The following is a 16183-nucleotide window of genomic DNA, read 5'->3' as shown; positions in this document are numbered from 1 at the left end:
GGGTTCATACCTGTACTCTGCACATACATACTCTCACATGCATGCACATCCCTGTGTGTTTCCAACATGTGTTCACATATGCATTCTTGTACATACCTGTTCATGTATATGTGTGCTCATCCATATACACATCACACAATACTCACGGCCATGGTTAAGTGTGCATTTACATGTTTACACGTGTACACACCCTATCATATGGAGAAGCAAAGCAAATCAGGTTAAGTTGCAAGTTTTAAGAACACTCAGTGGAGTCAGGTGTAGTTCCTACTGTCAGCTCAGCACTCAGGAGGCTGAGGCAGGAGGACCACAGGTTTGAGATCTGCTGGTTTACAGAGGAAAACCTGAGGGCAGGAGGAAGAAAGAGAAGAGAAGGAGGAAATCATACCAGGTTCACCAACCCTGAAAACAATTGGATCAGAGAACAGACCCATCTCTGGTGGCCATGGCGTGCGTTCTCTTTGCTGTAACTGCCACTGGCTTCTTGGGAATTCCGAAGCCATGGTTTTAGGTACTTCTGTGGGGTCAGTGTCCTGTGGCAAGGGTACACAAGGACATGGGTGGAGAGGGGCTAGTGGAGGCCCCAGGTGCCTTTGTTTTTTGGAGCATGCTGACCACTGACCTCAGGTAGGCACCTTGCCTTGTCCTATCAGCAGGTCCCGAGGCTGCTGCTGTACAACCCCCACGTGAGCCGAGACACACTCACTGGTCCAGCATAAATTCAAAGAGAAGCACAGGCAGATTTGCTAAGCAGATCATAAGTAAATCGCCTGGAGACCCTGTTCAGCTGGAGGACTGGGAGCAGCCATAAGCTATCGGGCCGTCCCGTGCCACACACAGAGCCTACATTACAAAGCTCCTCCAGTTCTCATAGGCAAACAGGGACTCCTCTCCTGGCTGCTCTTGGTGATGAGGTCCTACTCCTAAAAGGTGCCTTCATGGCTCACACAAGTACAGATGCACACACCACACACTTGCACTGAAACATGCAGGCAGAAATGAACAAGACAGATGCACACAGACATGAACACACACACACACACACACACACGTATGCAGAGACACATGCTCACTGAGATGATTGTGATAGCTTGTGAGGACCTTTGGAGGTGGGATACAAAGGGCAGAGGCACAACTCAGACTGTCAGGTATGTGGATGCTGTCATATAGTGTACCTGTCTGACCCTCCCTTGCTGGCCATTCACACAGGCCCCAGAGCAGCCAGACGGCCATGAATTTAGAAGGCAGTTTCTATGGAGTGTGGGCGTTCTGGTAGAGAGTGTGTGTGCAGCCATCTGTGCTAAGCCACTGCCACACTGGTGTTAAATGCTGAAGCTCTGCCTCTGCTTCCTCCTCACCAGAAACTAAGGGCTGGTTAACCTCAAGACTGCTCACCCCCACACGTGGTGGGCAGCGTGACCCCGAGTCTCAGCTCATCTTTTGTCCAGCAGTGCTTTAGGGCATCCATGTTGGCGTCGTTTACTGTTTCCTCCATAGTGTACATGGGCCAAGTGTACCTGCCTGTCGACAGGAGGATTTGGGGAGTCCATGCTTTCTTGTTTGGGGCCCTGCTATGATGAAGGGCAGTTAGTAGGTTTTCATGTTCTGTCCCCTCTTGGTGACAGTTCCTAAATGTCTACCCAGGTCTCCCTTCAGTCTTGTGTATCCAGAGTCTGCTCCTCTGTCTTACTTAGGGTGGCAATTGCTATCATGAAACAGCATGACCAAAGGCAACGTGGGGAGGAAAGGGTCCTTGGCCTACACTTCCACAGCACTGTGCCGTCATTGGAGGAAATCAGCACAGGAACCCAGAGGCTAGAGCTGATGCAGAGGCCCAAGAGGAGTGCTGCTTACTGCTTTGTTCCTTGTGGCTTTCTCAGCCCGCCTTTTTATAGAACCCGGACCTACCTTCCCAGGGATGGTACCATCACAATGGGCTGGGCCCTCCTCCATCAGTCACTAATTAAGAAAATGCCTACAGCCTGATCCTATCTTACTGAGGCATTATCTCAAGGAGAGTCCCTCATCCCAGAAGAGTCAAGTTGATTAAAAAGACAAAGAACTATCCAGGACCTCCTCCTGCTGTCCCTGCTGTTGTCTGTGACAATGCTTACCTGGATGGCCACTGTGTGGGGCTTCCAGGGGGAGCTCAGGCCCACTGCCAGCTTTGAACCAGGACAAAAGGACTGCAGAGGGTAAGGACACGGGTGGACATGGCCACCATCCCATCCCAGGACTCTCACGGACTGCCCAAGACCTCAGCTTTCCACAGAAGCATTTTATTTGTAAAGACAGGGGTTTGAGCACTGGGAGCCTCTGAAGCTTCCCGGAGTCCCTGCAACTTCTGCCCTTGAAGACACTCTCTGCAGGGACCCTCATGAGGCCCCACCCTGTGCCTGGAGCAGCACATTCTCCTAACCCCAGCAGAGGCCACTTCTTCTTCATTGATCCTGAGCTGTTTCTTCGGGTCTGTCAACCAGTGTGATAGTCACTGACCACATGTGGTCACTTAAATTTAAAATGAAAGAAAACAATGGATGCTTCTGCTCACCTGGCTAGGGGCCACCACACTGGGCAGCTGCACTTTGTGACTGTTAGATTAACAGCACGTGCCTCATGTTCAGGGGCAAGGGCATTCCTGGTCTTTTGTCCAAGAGGAAGGACAGCTGCCATCACCCTTCTAGAGACTGTGCCAGTGTGCCATAAGGAAGCTCTGGGAGGCACAAAACAGTGACTCTGGGTGGCCTTCCCAGGCCCTTTTTCAACCCTGTCACACAGTGCCATTAACTGGTTGCTCAGAGAGTTGGCAATGGTTGTGAGCAAGCCAGTGAGTCAGAGTGCTAGTTAGAAGTCCAGTTCCAGGGCAGAAGAGTTGCCTGAGGAGAGAGGTCAGAAATTGTCCCTGGTTGCTCTCTAAGCAGTCGGCTGTGGCTTCCACCTGGTAGGAGGAGGCCAGAGGGAGTTACTGCTTCACCTCCTGAATGTGGGGCTTCATGCTGACCACATGAGGGCGCCATTAGTCAAGCCATTGTCAAGTCAGGGTTCCTGTGAGCCTGCCTTATGGCTTCTCTCACCCTGGTTTCATATACTCCCCCACCCCCATCCCTTTCATCCTTATAACTAGTATGTAAATCTTGTACACTGTACTCCAAGACCTGCTTTTAAATTCCAGTGTCATTAAGGCAGTGACACTGATAAGACATTTACACACCGAGGAATTGAGGGAACATATCCTACTGGCCAGGGAGGTTCCATCTGTGGTGAACCTATTCTGAGAACCCTGGACCTCTGCTTGGCTCCCCCGAGCTGCTTCTCTCCAGGCCCCCACACCTTCTGCTGATCTCACGTGCTGGTTCCCTTCATCCAGGGACCACAGGGGACATGTCACCTTGTCCATCCCTATACCAACCACTGGGATGCCAGTCTCCATGGGTTCCGGCCATGGGTTCTGAGTACTGGCTGCTGTACCCCAGCCCCAACACCCACTCGCTCTTGCTGCTGGCCCTTGGATGTTTACTGTTACCTACAACTCACCTACTGATGTGAGCTATAGGGCTGACATCTCCTGGGCAGATAACACCAATGACAAGCCAAGAAAGACCCATCTCAGTCCATCTTTTCAAAGTTGTGAATGTCTGGGCTTCTTACATGTTCATGGGTTACCTCCAAACAGCTGCATCACAGTAATCACACCCCTAAACTGTGTAGAACGGGGACAAGATTATATTCAGTGAGGATTCAGGGAGGTAGGTAGGAGGGGGTGCCCAGAATCTCAGGTGAGAATCTAGAGATTCTCCCCACCACTCTGTTTATGAGGGAATGGATCCTCATCTTGTGGGTCCTCACAAATGCTCTGATTTAAAGAGGGAACCAACCATGCCATGCCCACAGGACAGTGTTCTATAGCATACGTCTTGTGGGACCTTCCTCACTGATGCCACAGGGCTTGGGGTGTTTGACCTCTGCTGCCCCAAACCAATGTGGGATGAAGTAGGCCCTCCTGATGTCCTTGCTAGGTCTGACCAGAAGACCCCGCTGAGCTAGGTCTTTGGGGAAATAAGAATCAGCTGGGCATTTGTCTCTTGCAGGACAGACCCTGGATTGTGCCTGTCAGTCTGTGATTGTTCTTTCTGCTTAGTGGTATTGTCAGACCTCGGACCTTCAAAATACTGGCCTGAGAGAAGGTTCCAGCAAATTCCAAGCTTTTGTGAGACTTTTAGGCCATTTTTTTTTTTTTTTTTTTTTTTTTTGATAAAGTAAGCCTAAATCCCCCTTCCATGTTTTAGGGCTGGGTTTCACAGTGGGTATCTCTGAATGCTGGTATCTGACTGCTGGGGAACATCTGAGCTCCCACATGCTGCCTCCTCCAATTCTTCATCGTTAGACAGCCATATCTGTCTCTCATGACCCAGGGCATCTCCCTGCAGAAGCTGAGGAAACCATCACCACCTTCCTGGTGCCAACTTCAGTGCCTGGCTTGCTGGGAGTGCAGGCCAGGGAGCACTATGGGGATGGGATCATCTTCAGCTGAGCCTTCTCTTCCTGTAGATTAGTGCTCCTGTTCCCTGGCATGGGAGGAGGGAGAAGAAACTGCCTGAATACATGTGGAAGGACACAAGATAGGGCTGTGGCTTCCTGGAGCTGGGGGCAGCCAGTGATGGTGAAAAGGGGAGGCTGCTTCATTCCAAGATTTTGTACAGTGAGTGTGACCCTGGGAGGCAGCCATAGTGTCCTAGTGACCAAGTGTGGCAGGTCAAACCATCTGAGCTCTGTGACAATGGCCAAAATAAAAATGCAGCCTTTTCTGTACTTAACAAGAGCCCCACCTTCACAGAGTCACCATGAGGCCTTGGTCAAGGACTGTGGCGGTGTCAGTCCCACACATAGCCCATTGCCACAGAGTCACCATGAGGCCTTGGTCAAGGACTATGGTGGTGTCAGTCCCACACATAGCCCATTGCCACACAGAAAGTCAGAAGGTTCTTGCCTAGAAAGTGGGGCCTGGTCCTGGCTGGCTGGATTCGGGATGGAACCTACTGCCCCAGATTGTGAGCTGCTGTCAGTGGGAGGACACAGATGCTTTCTCGGGCTCAATTGTCAACCATAAACTAGCTGCAGTGGGCAGACCACCCAGAAACACACCTGTAAATGTTGATTTTAATATAAATGTAGTATAAATTAATACAGCAGCTATTTTTTTATCCTAATGATTTCCCCAGTAATGATACAGAGAGACCAAGATTTACTGAAGGCTTTGCAGCAATACCTGGGAAGTCAATTGATATATTTTAATCCTCTAAACTAAACTGTCTACTTCCCAGTCAAAACCCCATAGTCCTTGAATTTAGGGCCTTCCGTGCTCCAACTGAACTCATGATGTCTTCTGTCCTCTCTCCTCATGGCTCAATCTGTTACTCTTTTATCTCTCTCCTTCCCCTGCCTGGCAGAAGTCCCATACTATTCTCTCTTCTGCCCAGGCATTGGTTAATCAGCTTTATTGACATGGCAGAGAATAAATGTCGATCATTATTTATATAAACTTGAAACGAGATTCTTGACATAAGCATTACAGTGCTGTGTCTAGATTGAAACAAGGTATGAGGGCAGAGAAATCAGCATTTGAACAATACAAGAATAAACGTTACATATTGCACAAAACATTATGCCTATGTATAGCTTGCACTCTGATGCCATTTCTCTAGTGTGTGTTTTTAATTCTTTGTATTTGTGGTAGTTTGAAAGAAAATGGCCCCCATGGGCTCATAGGTTTGAATGCTTAGTCATTGGAGAGTAGCACTATTTGAATGGGTTAGGAGGTATGGTCTTGTAGGATGAAGTGTGTCATGGGGAAGAGCTTTGAGGTTTTAAAAGCTCAAGCCAAGCCTAGTGTCTCTCTGACTTCCTTTGGCCTATAGATCCAGATGTAGAACTCTCAGCACTATGACTGCCTATGATACTAACAATGGAGTAAAATCTGAAACTGTAAGCCAGCCCTAATTATAAAAGTTTTTTTTTTATTAGAGTTGCTATGGTCATGGCATCTTTTCACCACAATAAAACAATGACGAAGAGAGAAATTGGTACCAGGAGTGGGGTGTCACTATGAGAGGCCTGACCATGCTGCTCATTGGCAGAATGTGAACTTTGAGACTTTGGATTAGGATCACAGTGGAATGCTTTGAGGAGAGATTAATGGGCCATATTGGTATGAGCACGGAAGACAGTGGTAATGAAAGCATGTAGATTATGATAGCAAGTGCAAGAAGTTTCAGAAGAAAATATTAATACACAATTTCTTGTGGTGTTTTGACAAATGTGTCTGTTCTTATCCTTGTCCAAAAAAAAAAAAAAAAAAAAAAAAAAAAAAAAAAAAAAAAAAAACAAACTTGCCTGAGGCTAAGTTAAAGAGGTTTTTTGGATTAATGGTGTTGGCAGAGGAGGTTTCAAGACAACCTAGTGTTGCCTGTGTTATGTAGTTATTAGTGGCCACTGTTATGCAGATCTATAACCAAAAGGAGCATGCTGATAAGCAGCACTACTTCATGGCCTTTGCATCAGCTCCTGCTTTCAGGTTCCTGCCATGTTTGGGTTCCTGTCTGACTTTCTTCACTGATGAACAGTAGGGAGTGTAAACCAGAGTAAACCCTTTCCTCCCCAGGTTGCTTTTGGTCATAGTGTCTCAGAAACAGTAAGACAGTATTTCATGTGTCATAATATTTTTTCACTCAGGAGTACTTGTGTGACATTTAGTATGAGTGAGTGAAGGCCGTTTCCATGGCACTGGGTGTGGGGACAAAGTTTTATGGTTGGAGGGTGAGGAATATGTGGTTCCTGTGTGTGACCAACAGCAAGTGTCTACATTTTCTTGGGCATTTGCACAGGTGCACACAGGAAATAGCAAACTGGATGTGGGCTCTCAGGCTTCTGAAATACCCTGGGGTAGCTGGGCTCAGGACCCTGGGCAACATTATGGAAATTTGTTCCCTCAAAGAGAATATTCTGGTTCCAGGAACTTGCTAGAGCTTCAGGCCTAGGACCTATTGTGGAATCGTAAAAGGATATCTCTATGGGTGTATGCACATCTATGTGAATTATTAGACATGTGTACATGTGTGTGTATGTTCAGATGCAAATGCACATGTAAGTACATGTGGAGGTCAAAGGACAAATTCTGGTGACTTTCCCAATCATGTTCCACCTTATTTTTTGTGTCAGGGTCTCTCATCAAATCTGGAACTTCCTGATTTGGCCCAGCTGGCTGACCAGTGAGCCCCAGTGACCCAACCCCACTCTCCCCAGTTCTGAGCTGACAAGTGTACACTGATGTGCTAGCCCTTTTCTTATGTGGATGCTTAGAATCCAACCACAGGCCTTCATGCCTCATGGCAAGCAAGTTTCCCTGCAAGCTGTCTCCCCAGCTTCCTTATGCAGAGATTTTATGGTTGAGAAACAGGCTGTAATCCCTCTATAATAAACACTGCTCCAGGAAAAGGGGGGAGGGACTGAGTCAGGAGGTGCTGCTGTATGAAATGATCACCCCAGCCATAGATCTCCAGTTTTACTGGATTTGCACAGAGCCCACAGCAGCCCCAGCAGGTAGATAGTATTATTATTTACATGTTTGCAGAAAAAGAACTGGAGGTGGTCAGAGTGAATCACGGAAGAGCAGTATCTCCCCTCATGCACACCCCTTGGTGATAGCTGCTATTTGGAAGCTCTGTAGGTTGGCCTTTTGTGGGTGTTCCTTAGACCACTGGTTTGGGACTGGCGGTATGCACCTTTCCTGCTTGGGCTTCTGCTTATGAGTTTAGCAACAACCCATCATTCTGAGCTCTTTTTTCTTCGTCACTCTGGGAAGGTCAGGCTTGGATGACTAATAGAGGTAGACCTGGTGCACTCCTTTGAAGGTTAGGAGGGAGGCAACAGGAGAGGGAGGCAGTAGGTGGGTCCCAGTTAGCTCAGCTGTCCCATGGCCTTAGGGCTTCGGTACATAAATCTCATGCATCATGAGGAAATAGCCTGTAACCTTCAGGGATGGTTGGTGGTCCATCACTGAGGAATCTGTCAGGGGTCTGTACTCCATGTGGCCACCGCATGGTATAGGCCAGGTCAGGATAGTTGGAGTCACCCATCAACCATTGAGCACCACAGCAAATTCAGTGAAGTCTCGTGTAGAGCCGCTCAGAAGGGGCTCAGCCCCAGTACTACCTCAGGGTGCACATTGCCCAAGCCAGAGCGGGACTGGGGATCTATTCTGTCTCCACTTCTTCAGACACTAGTGCAGTGGAACCAGAAGAGCAGGTGAGTGGGTGGGTCTGCAGTTCAAAGGCTGTGTGAGAGAAAACTCACGTGTACGTGGACATGTCCCTCATGTCACTGAACATGTGGAGCTCTTCATCCCCCTGTGCATTGGATGGCCCGCAGCACACTGCTGTACGCTGTAGCACCATCACAGACCTTCCCAGGACTCAGGATGGTCTATTAATGGAGATGCAGCATGCATCTTTGCTGACTGCATAATTTATAGTGTGCTGTAGAATTCTGACTTTCACTTAAGTACCGAAATGCTGTTTGTAGATTCGGAAATCAGGCATTCAGAGCGGGTGCCTCCACCAGCCTGTCTCGTTCCTCTCTGCTGAGGATTGGCTGGCAGCAGGGGCTGCTGGCATTGCACAATTGGCTTGGATGTGAAATTACCCAACAGAAGCAGACCTCCCACTTCCACCCTGTGACTCAGGCTTCTGCCGCCAGGCTGAGCCGGGAGACTGAGGGCATGCTACCAACTACACAATGCTGCCCTGCCTTTATCACAGATGTTGCTGCTGCGGAGGGCGAAAGCTCTTGCTTCACACCCCACACACACCAGGGAGCCTTCACACGCCTTGGAGATTTTCACCCAAAATTGTGATGTCATCAGGAGCCATTTTTTAATGTGGATGAACACGGGACCTCAGATGCTAGGATTGACGTGACGTGGGGGTCTCGAAGCTTGCTCTGATGGTTTGATCAGCTGTCCATGCACCAGAAGAGGCTTGGCCCTTGCAGAGCAGTAGGATGTCAGTCTGTTCCAGGAGGAGGGGCTTCTGTTGATCTGTGAATCAGTGCTGAGAAGCAAACAACATACTGAAAGTATCCGTTCTTCTTTACATAGAAGAAAGTCCTGGGAATTACAGGGTGGGGCCTCTTGGGCCTTTGGAAGCCCAGTGCTGCTGAGACCTCTCTCGGACATGCACTGTGGCATGCAGTGTGGAGATGGCATGGGACAGTGGGGTCACTGGTACCCATGGAAGCCAGGTTTGCTGCCAGCACATGCTGACTCCAAGTGTTTCTCCTTGTTTTAGTTTGCAAGATGCTGGCATTGGATTCATCTTGGTCATAGATCGAAGGCAGGACAAATGGACCTCTGTGAAGGCGTCAGTCCTGCGAATAGCCGTAAGTACCTCTCGGGGTTCTGCACACTTCTTTCTAGTTTGTGTGGAAGGTGGGGGGTTAAGGAGGCAACCAGGTGACCTAGCCAGGGGTAGGCTGAGCCATGCCAGGCTCACAGGCGCCTCCTGAATTATGGGCATGTTTTTCTCCAAGGTGGTCGCTCTCAGGGTCTGTGGTGACCCTCTCAGTAACAGCTGGAGAGTTTTGAGCAGAGATGGTTCTGAGCACATTGGACTTCTGGCTAGAAGTTGGATATTGAATCCAACTATTGTTTCTAAGTGACTCTCTCTTTTCCGTGTTGGGTTGTTTAACTTTAGTCCTGAGGTGTGTCTGGCCTTCATTACCAAGCCCTCCCTCATAGCATGCAGAGACCCTCAGTTCCAGGGCCCATCTGCAGTGCCTGTGACCACAACAGTGAAGTTGCGGGACTTGCTGGCGGTTTTAGCCTGTGGTTACTATTTCAGAACAGCAAGACTGAGGCTGTTCCTATTTCAGCAGCTGTTCCGCCCACCTCCAGACTTGATATGGGCTGCTTCCTCCAAGACGAGTTCACCCACGCTCGCTGTCCCCACCTGTCACCCATAGCTGCATGGAGACCCAAAAGTTTGGTTATCCACTAGCACCCTGACTCTGGGCTGGGATTGTTTAGCTGCTTTCACGGTCTCTGGGTAACTGATCCATGGCGTCAAGTTCTTCTGGCGGCTCAGAATCATGGTTGACCTTGGGTCATCCATCACTCACTACCACCACCACCTGGGGGCTGCGGTGCTGAAGGCTATGTGCTGTAAGAAAGCCATCCTCTTTAAGAAAGCTAAAGACTCTTGTCTACTGTGGTTCTCACAGCCTGCAGTCTGGGTGCAAACCTGTCCCTCGCAGAGCATCACCCTGTCAACCACCCATGCCGTTCTGTATGAGTGCCTAGAAATGAACAAGCTCCCATCCCCCTGTCTCCACCCTCAACCCTCATCTCCACTCTCAAGTAGTCTTCCTGTCATTGATGTGAAATAATAATTCCCCGGTGTCTCACAAGACACAGTGATTGCACAGTTACTGTCCTGGCCCCAGGGTATGGAAGATGCTTCTGATGTCCCATCAACTGTGGACAGACATGTGTCTCCACTGTCACTCCCCAGCAGCCATCAGGGCAGCCTCTGCGCCTTCACCCACTTTTGCTCACACCTGTTCAGAGCCGAGCCTCCCTTCTCTGCAGCTCCTGCTTTGCTTCTGTCTTCATGGAGCAGAGCTGCATGGGGCCAGCATGAACATGATTCTTTTCACACAAATCACACGTACTCACCTGGTCATACGTCTGGGGAGATAATCATAGTGTGAATGTGCATGTGCACGCATGCGCACACGTGCGTGCGTGTCTCTGTGTGTGTATGTGTGTGTGTATGCATGCAGTGTACATGTATACTTTTAAAATTATACTTATTTATTATTAGGGGAGCCCATATGATACAGCATGTATGTAGAGGTCAGCGGACAACTTGTGGGAGTTTGCCTTTTCCCTCCTAACACATGGGTCCTAGGATCCTTCACCCTCTGAACCGACTATGTTTTATCTAGTAAGTCACTCGTAGGTTAGAAGATGTGTTTCCAAATACGAAGTATTTCCCCAGGAAACACAGAAATTTCGTTTTAAGACTGAAGTAGTCCTGCCCCACAGGAGGCTCTGGTCCTTGCTCACCCTGGTGCATGCTGGGCTCCTCTTGTCAAGTGTGAAGGTAGATGAACTGATCAGAAGAAGGTTTCTCAAGCAAACTGGCTTTAAAACTGCTTTGTGAACACAGTGGCTGTAAGGAAAGAATTTGACTTATTTTTATATAGTTTTTGTGTTGCCTGCTGCTAAGCGCTGGTCAGGGCTCTTGACCCTCCTGCCTCAGCCTCCCAGATGCTGGAGTTGCAGGTGCACTATCATGTCTAGACTGCGTTGATTCTTCTAGTGTAAACAGGAGGAGTGTTCTCCTGTGACTCTAAGCATTTGCCAGAGCCAGGAAGTAGCAGCAGCTACCATTTATTTCAGTGAAATTGTCACGAGTTTGCTTTGATCTGCAGTGTTTCCTTGTTATAAGAAATGACCAATGGTCTTAACACAAATCCAGCAGGTAGTCTAAGCAAGTACTCTAGGCCAGGCCTGGGGCAGGCCTGGGAAAATGAAGAAAAAAATTATCTGAGAATGTGCATCCAGGCTGGGGTGCGGAGTGCAGGAACAGCGTTGCTGCAGGGTCCCTCGGGGTCACAGCACCATGCGGGAAGCTACTGTGACTCTCAGAGTGGACAGGATCCATAAAGCCATTCGTTGCTGTTCTAGGACTGAGTCCACCTTCCTGTGTCGCTAGAACCCCCGACAAGGCTCTCTGGAGGGACTGCATGTGTGAGAGGGTACAGAACGGAGGGCAAGGGCAGACAGGAGGAAGCGAGGGCTGAGCGTGTCTCCAGGAGGAGGTGTAAAGTCTTGGTTATTCCTGTGACGAGGGAAACAGTCTTGGCATCATGAGCTGAGCCTCAGGGAAGGATGCACACTAAGAAACAAGACTCCATTCAAGGGCTCAGTTGTCTGTCTGAGTCTCTGAGGGTCACCTGGCAAGGAAGCACAGTATCAGCACAGTGGGGCCTGGAAATGGGAAGGCCACTCGGGTCCTACCCACACAGCACACATAGCCATGGAGGCAGACCAGTGTACTTCCTTCAGGATCCTGCCTTCAGTGTGTGCCCAGAAGCAGCCTGTTGTGGGTACGGCACTCAGACCAGGGGCTCCACTAGACTGGGTTTTGAGTCTCAGGGAAACGACTGCTTCAGCCAGCCAGGCCCCCGGGGGCTTTCCACATAGGCCCTCTCAGGGTGCCACCGAAGCAAGGAGGCCGAGGGGCTCTGCCTCCTGCCCCCAGGGTTCCTGCTGAGCTGCACTTATGTAAGCCTTGGGGATGACTGCTATTCTTAGCCACCATCTGTGCCGCCTCGTGAGTTGGCGTTCCCCACTTTGCGGTGGTCTTTTTCCTTTTCGATGCCTCCAGCTTTGCTTGGGACTAGAAAAATAAGAAACTGGAGGAACCAAAGATCCAGTGTCCCTAAAATTCCAGTGTGTGTTCATCTCGGAACGTGCGTGTTGATGCTCTAGGTTCCTGGTCGGCACTGAGCGATGACAGAGATGGTCAGTCCCAAAGCTGAGAGTCCAGGCACCTCCTCGCTGCCGTGTAGAGAAAGTTCTGAGCAGTGTTGTCACAGAGATGTAAGGCAGCCGGGGAAACACTTCTAGGAGCTCTGTCAACACCCCTATACTGAGTATGTTTCTGTCTGTATCTCAAAGGTGTGTTAGCATTTGAGGATATATTATAGAAGGTACATGCCTGTTCTCATAAGTGGCCTAGTCCAAACTAAATCTATGCGCTGGCATGTTTCACTTAAGGAAATTGAATGTGTGTGTGTGTGTGTGTGTGTGTGGTCAAGGTCAAGTGTCATCTTCAATTTCTGTCTTTCTTATTCTTTGAGACAAGATCTCTTGCTGAACCTGATGCTCTGATCCAAGTAACTGGCCAGCCCACAAGTCCCAGGACCTTCCTGTTTCCCCTTCCCTAGTACTGGGGTTTAGGTGATGCTGTCATATCCCATGTACTGCTATGCCTCTTCTTTTTATGTGGGTTCGAACTCCCCTGCACATGCTTGGCAAATAATTTTCTAACTGAGTTAACTCCTCAGGCCCAAGAACATGAAATATAAAGTATTTCTCAGTCTACCCAAGGGTAGAACTCTGTTTGCTCCGGGACTGATGCAGTCTGTGCAGAACAACACAAAACTTGTGTCTGAGGGACCTGGGTTTGCAAGTCACCCAGCCGCCTGTCACATTTGCTGCAGGAAGCATTGCCTGTTGATTCTTGTCCTGCTCCAGTTGCTGGGGTTGCAAGATCAAGTGTCCACCAGAGGTCAAGAGAGTCATGGAGGCAGAATGGGAGGCAGCACTGGAGGACTTCCAGACAGAGGCGTCTGAGAGGTGGGCAGGGTGTGCGAAGGATTTCCCCTGGGCACTGTGCCTAAGTGCCGGCCAGAGAGGGAGGCCAGTAAATGAACCCCAGAAGTTGGACAATGGTCAGACCACTAAGAGAAAGGGTCACATAGTTAACTCCCTTACTAAGTAGTCTACAGACTGACCAGAAGGGTGGAGAGACCACAGGGTGAGAGACACTGTGGATGGGGAGGAGCCACTGGGGAGCCGGTGCTCCTTGTAGGCAGGCAAGCTTCATGTGGTGAAGATGTGCCACCCCAGGCTGGTCAGATGAGCAGCTGTGAGTCTGTGTGGGGCCAGCAGCTGATGAACAGCACCCGGACACTCACTGCTCCTGTGAAATGCTCCAGTTTCACCTCCCAGGAGGCCAGGATGGCTGAGGTGGGGCAAGCCTAGGCCTCTCATCACAGGAGTCTGAGCTCTTCCTACAGTGAGGTCCCAACTGGGTAGGGATGGTCTGTACAGAATGTTCCAGAGGAAAGTGGGCACAACCTGAGGGTATCTATTTAAACAGTTGCCCTCCATCCAACGACCAGTGTTCCTACTTTATTAAGACTTGTTTTCTCAACGATGTCTATCAGTCTTAGCATTAGGGCAGTTCTTATGTGTGCCTCCCACTGCCCACTCCTGTCCCACTGGAGCTGGTCCACAGCTTTTCTTTTGACAAATACTGAAGCAGCTTAGGAGAAAGGTTTGTTCTGGCTGAGAGGCTCCATTGCTTTCCAGCAAGACAGACACTCAGCAGGGAAGGGCACGACAGAGGACCATGTTCACTCACAGGGACCAGGGCCCTGGGAGGGGTGACAGGCAGAGGTCAGAGTTCTCACTAATCCAGCACCTTTCCCTCCACCTTTTTATTTTGAAGTATTTCAAGCTTACTAAAAATTTGGTAGTAAAGGGAATACCATGTGTTCTTGCCATGACACTTTTCCCATGTGTCCATATGTCTGTGCACGCGCGTACACACACATGCACACACACACACACACAGCCATACTTGTATATATTTTCCCACACAGAAATACACATATACACAGAGACATTTGCTCACAGATATATTATATATACAGTCACATGCATACACAGAAGCATGCACATACAGATAAGTGTGCAAATATACATGTATGTACCAATACACATATACAGGTGATAGACATGCACTGCATGCATATACACAGAGGCACACATGCACATATACATACATGCATGCAAAGGTATTAACACATACATGTGCATGAGAAAGCATACGGGAAAATGCAAAGATATCTATGCACACACATAGGTCTATAATATTTACACACATGTAGAGATCCACATACACTCATATATGGTTACACTTGCATTCACAGGTATGTGTCTGGATACCCAGCATGCATACACATGCTTACACATATGTACACAGATGTACCTAAACACACATGTACAAAGATACATACAGGAATGTGACACACACACTTCACATATATGCACACACACACTGCTCACTGAGCCCATTGGACAACTGGTTACACCGTTGTGGGAAGTTTTCCCGCCGGTTCTTACCTATGAGCCCACCGAAAATAAAGCTGTGTTGTAAAACCAAAACCCACAGTGGCAATGTAATATTGTTACAATTATGGCAGGAATAGTTGTCTGTACACTTAAAGACACACTATGGAGACAGTCTATTTCCTCCCAGAAATACTTGTTTTGTATCTTCTGCTAAAATCCAAGGTCTGTGACAAGTGAAGCGAGGGGCCATCTGTGCCATCTCGTTGGTCTTGTAACACCCGTGAAGACCGGAAGCCAGGAGCTTTGTGGAAACCCTTAGTTTGGTTTCCTCGCCTCTGGCACCCATGTGTTCCATCAGGTCTAATCCCTGGACTTCTCCACTAGAAGATGGCTCTTCTGTCTGTGACGAGCATGTCATCTGTGACGATGCTTTGGGGCTAACCAGCAGCCTGTTCCTCAACACTCTTCCTGTGTTTGCAGCCGCAGGAATCCTTGGACTCTACCCAAACCGAGAGTGTACTGGATGTTATTTCATGGGTTTTTACTCATGTGGCCTTGGGGAAGGTGGTGCTGGGTCCCCATCTGCACCTCCTAGCTCCCACTTAACCGGCAGGCACATCTTTGCAGCTGTGCCTGCCCAGAGGTGGTCAGGTGACTGCTTCCTCTGTGCCTGAAGGACAAGTGTGGACTGCATCATTGCTCCTTTAAGACAGAGAGGTTATAAACTGACCAGAAGAGTGCATGGGTGAAATGCCTCCCAGCTCCCAGAGTGAGCTTTGTTGTCCCCTTGCATACTACAGGGGAGCCGTGACAAGAGCCAGCTGGAGCTTCTGCAGAGCAGACAGAACATGAAAGCACCTGCTTGTGGTGGGTGGGACGAGATGACAGCTGCTTCTCTGACAGTCTCCTATTGTCCCACTTTCCTAACAGCTGCCAATGCACTGTCTCTCGAGTTTGTGTTGCTGGACCCACATGTGTTTGTTTTTCCAGGTCTAACTGATGTCAAGTCTGTGGGGATGTGTTCGGTGTTGCCTGTGGGGTGCACACCTGGGTGGTAGCACAGATCCACCCTGAGATCCTGGTCTCATGCACGCACCTGTGGCTGGTATCTAAAACCCTCACCAGAGGCTCCATGGCTGGCACTTAGCCTCTCAGAAGGGCACCTTAGACCCAGAGCCAGGTTTTTCTGGCTGGTTAACACTGAGGTGACAAATGGCATTTTCATATTAGCTTTGATTTGTTGGATACCAGACATGAGGG

General features: G+C 49.2%; 1 protein-coding gene across 3 annotated transcripts in view; it reads left to right on the top strand.

Annotated features, from left to right (window-relative positions):
- The window catches only part of MCF2L (MCF.2 cell line derived transforming sequence like), a 91567-nt gene that overhangs the window by 43524 nt on the left and 31860 nt on the right, over nt 1–16183 (top strand). For all 3 annotated transcript variants that reach the window (XM_080928426.1, XM_080928427.1, XM_080928428.1), the window contains one exon: nt 9342–9432. In XM_080928426.1, coding sequence (XP_080784552.1) covers nt 9342–9432 — 91 coding nt within the window. The remainder of the gene's footprint in view (nt 1–9341; nt 9433–16183) is intronic.

The sequence above is a fragment of the Micromys minutus genome, assembly GCF_963924665.1.
Source record: "Micromys minutus genome assembly, chromosome: 14".
Lineage (NCBI taxonomy): Eukaryota > Metazoa > Chordata > Mammalia > Rodentia > Muridae > Micromys > Micromys minutus.
This window is presented reverse-complemented; position numbering and strand designations above follow the sequence as displayed.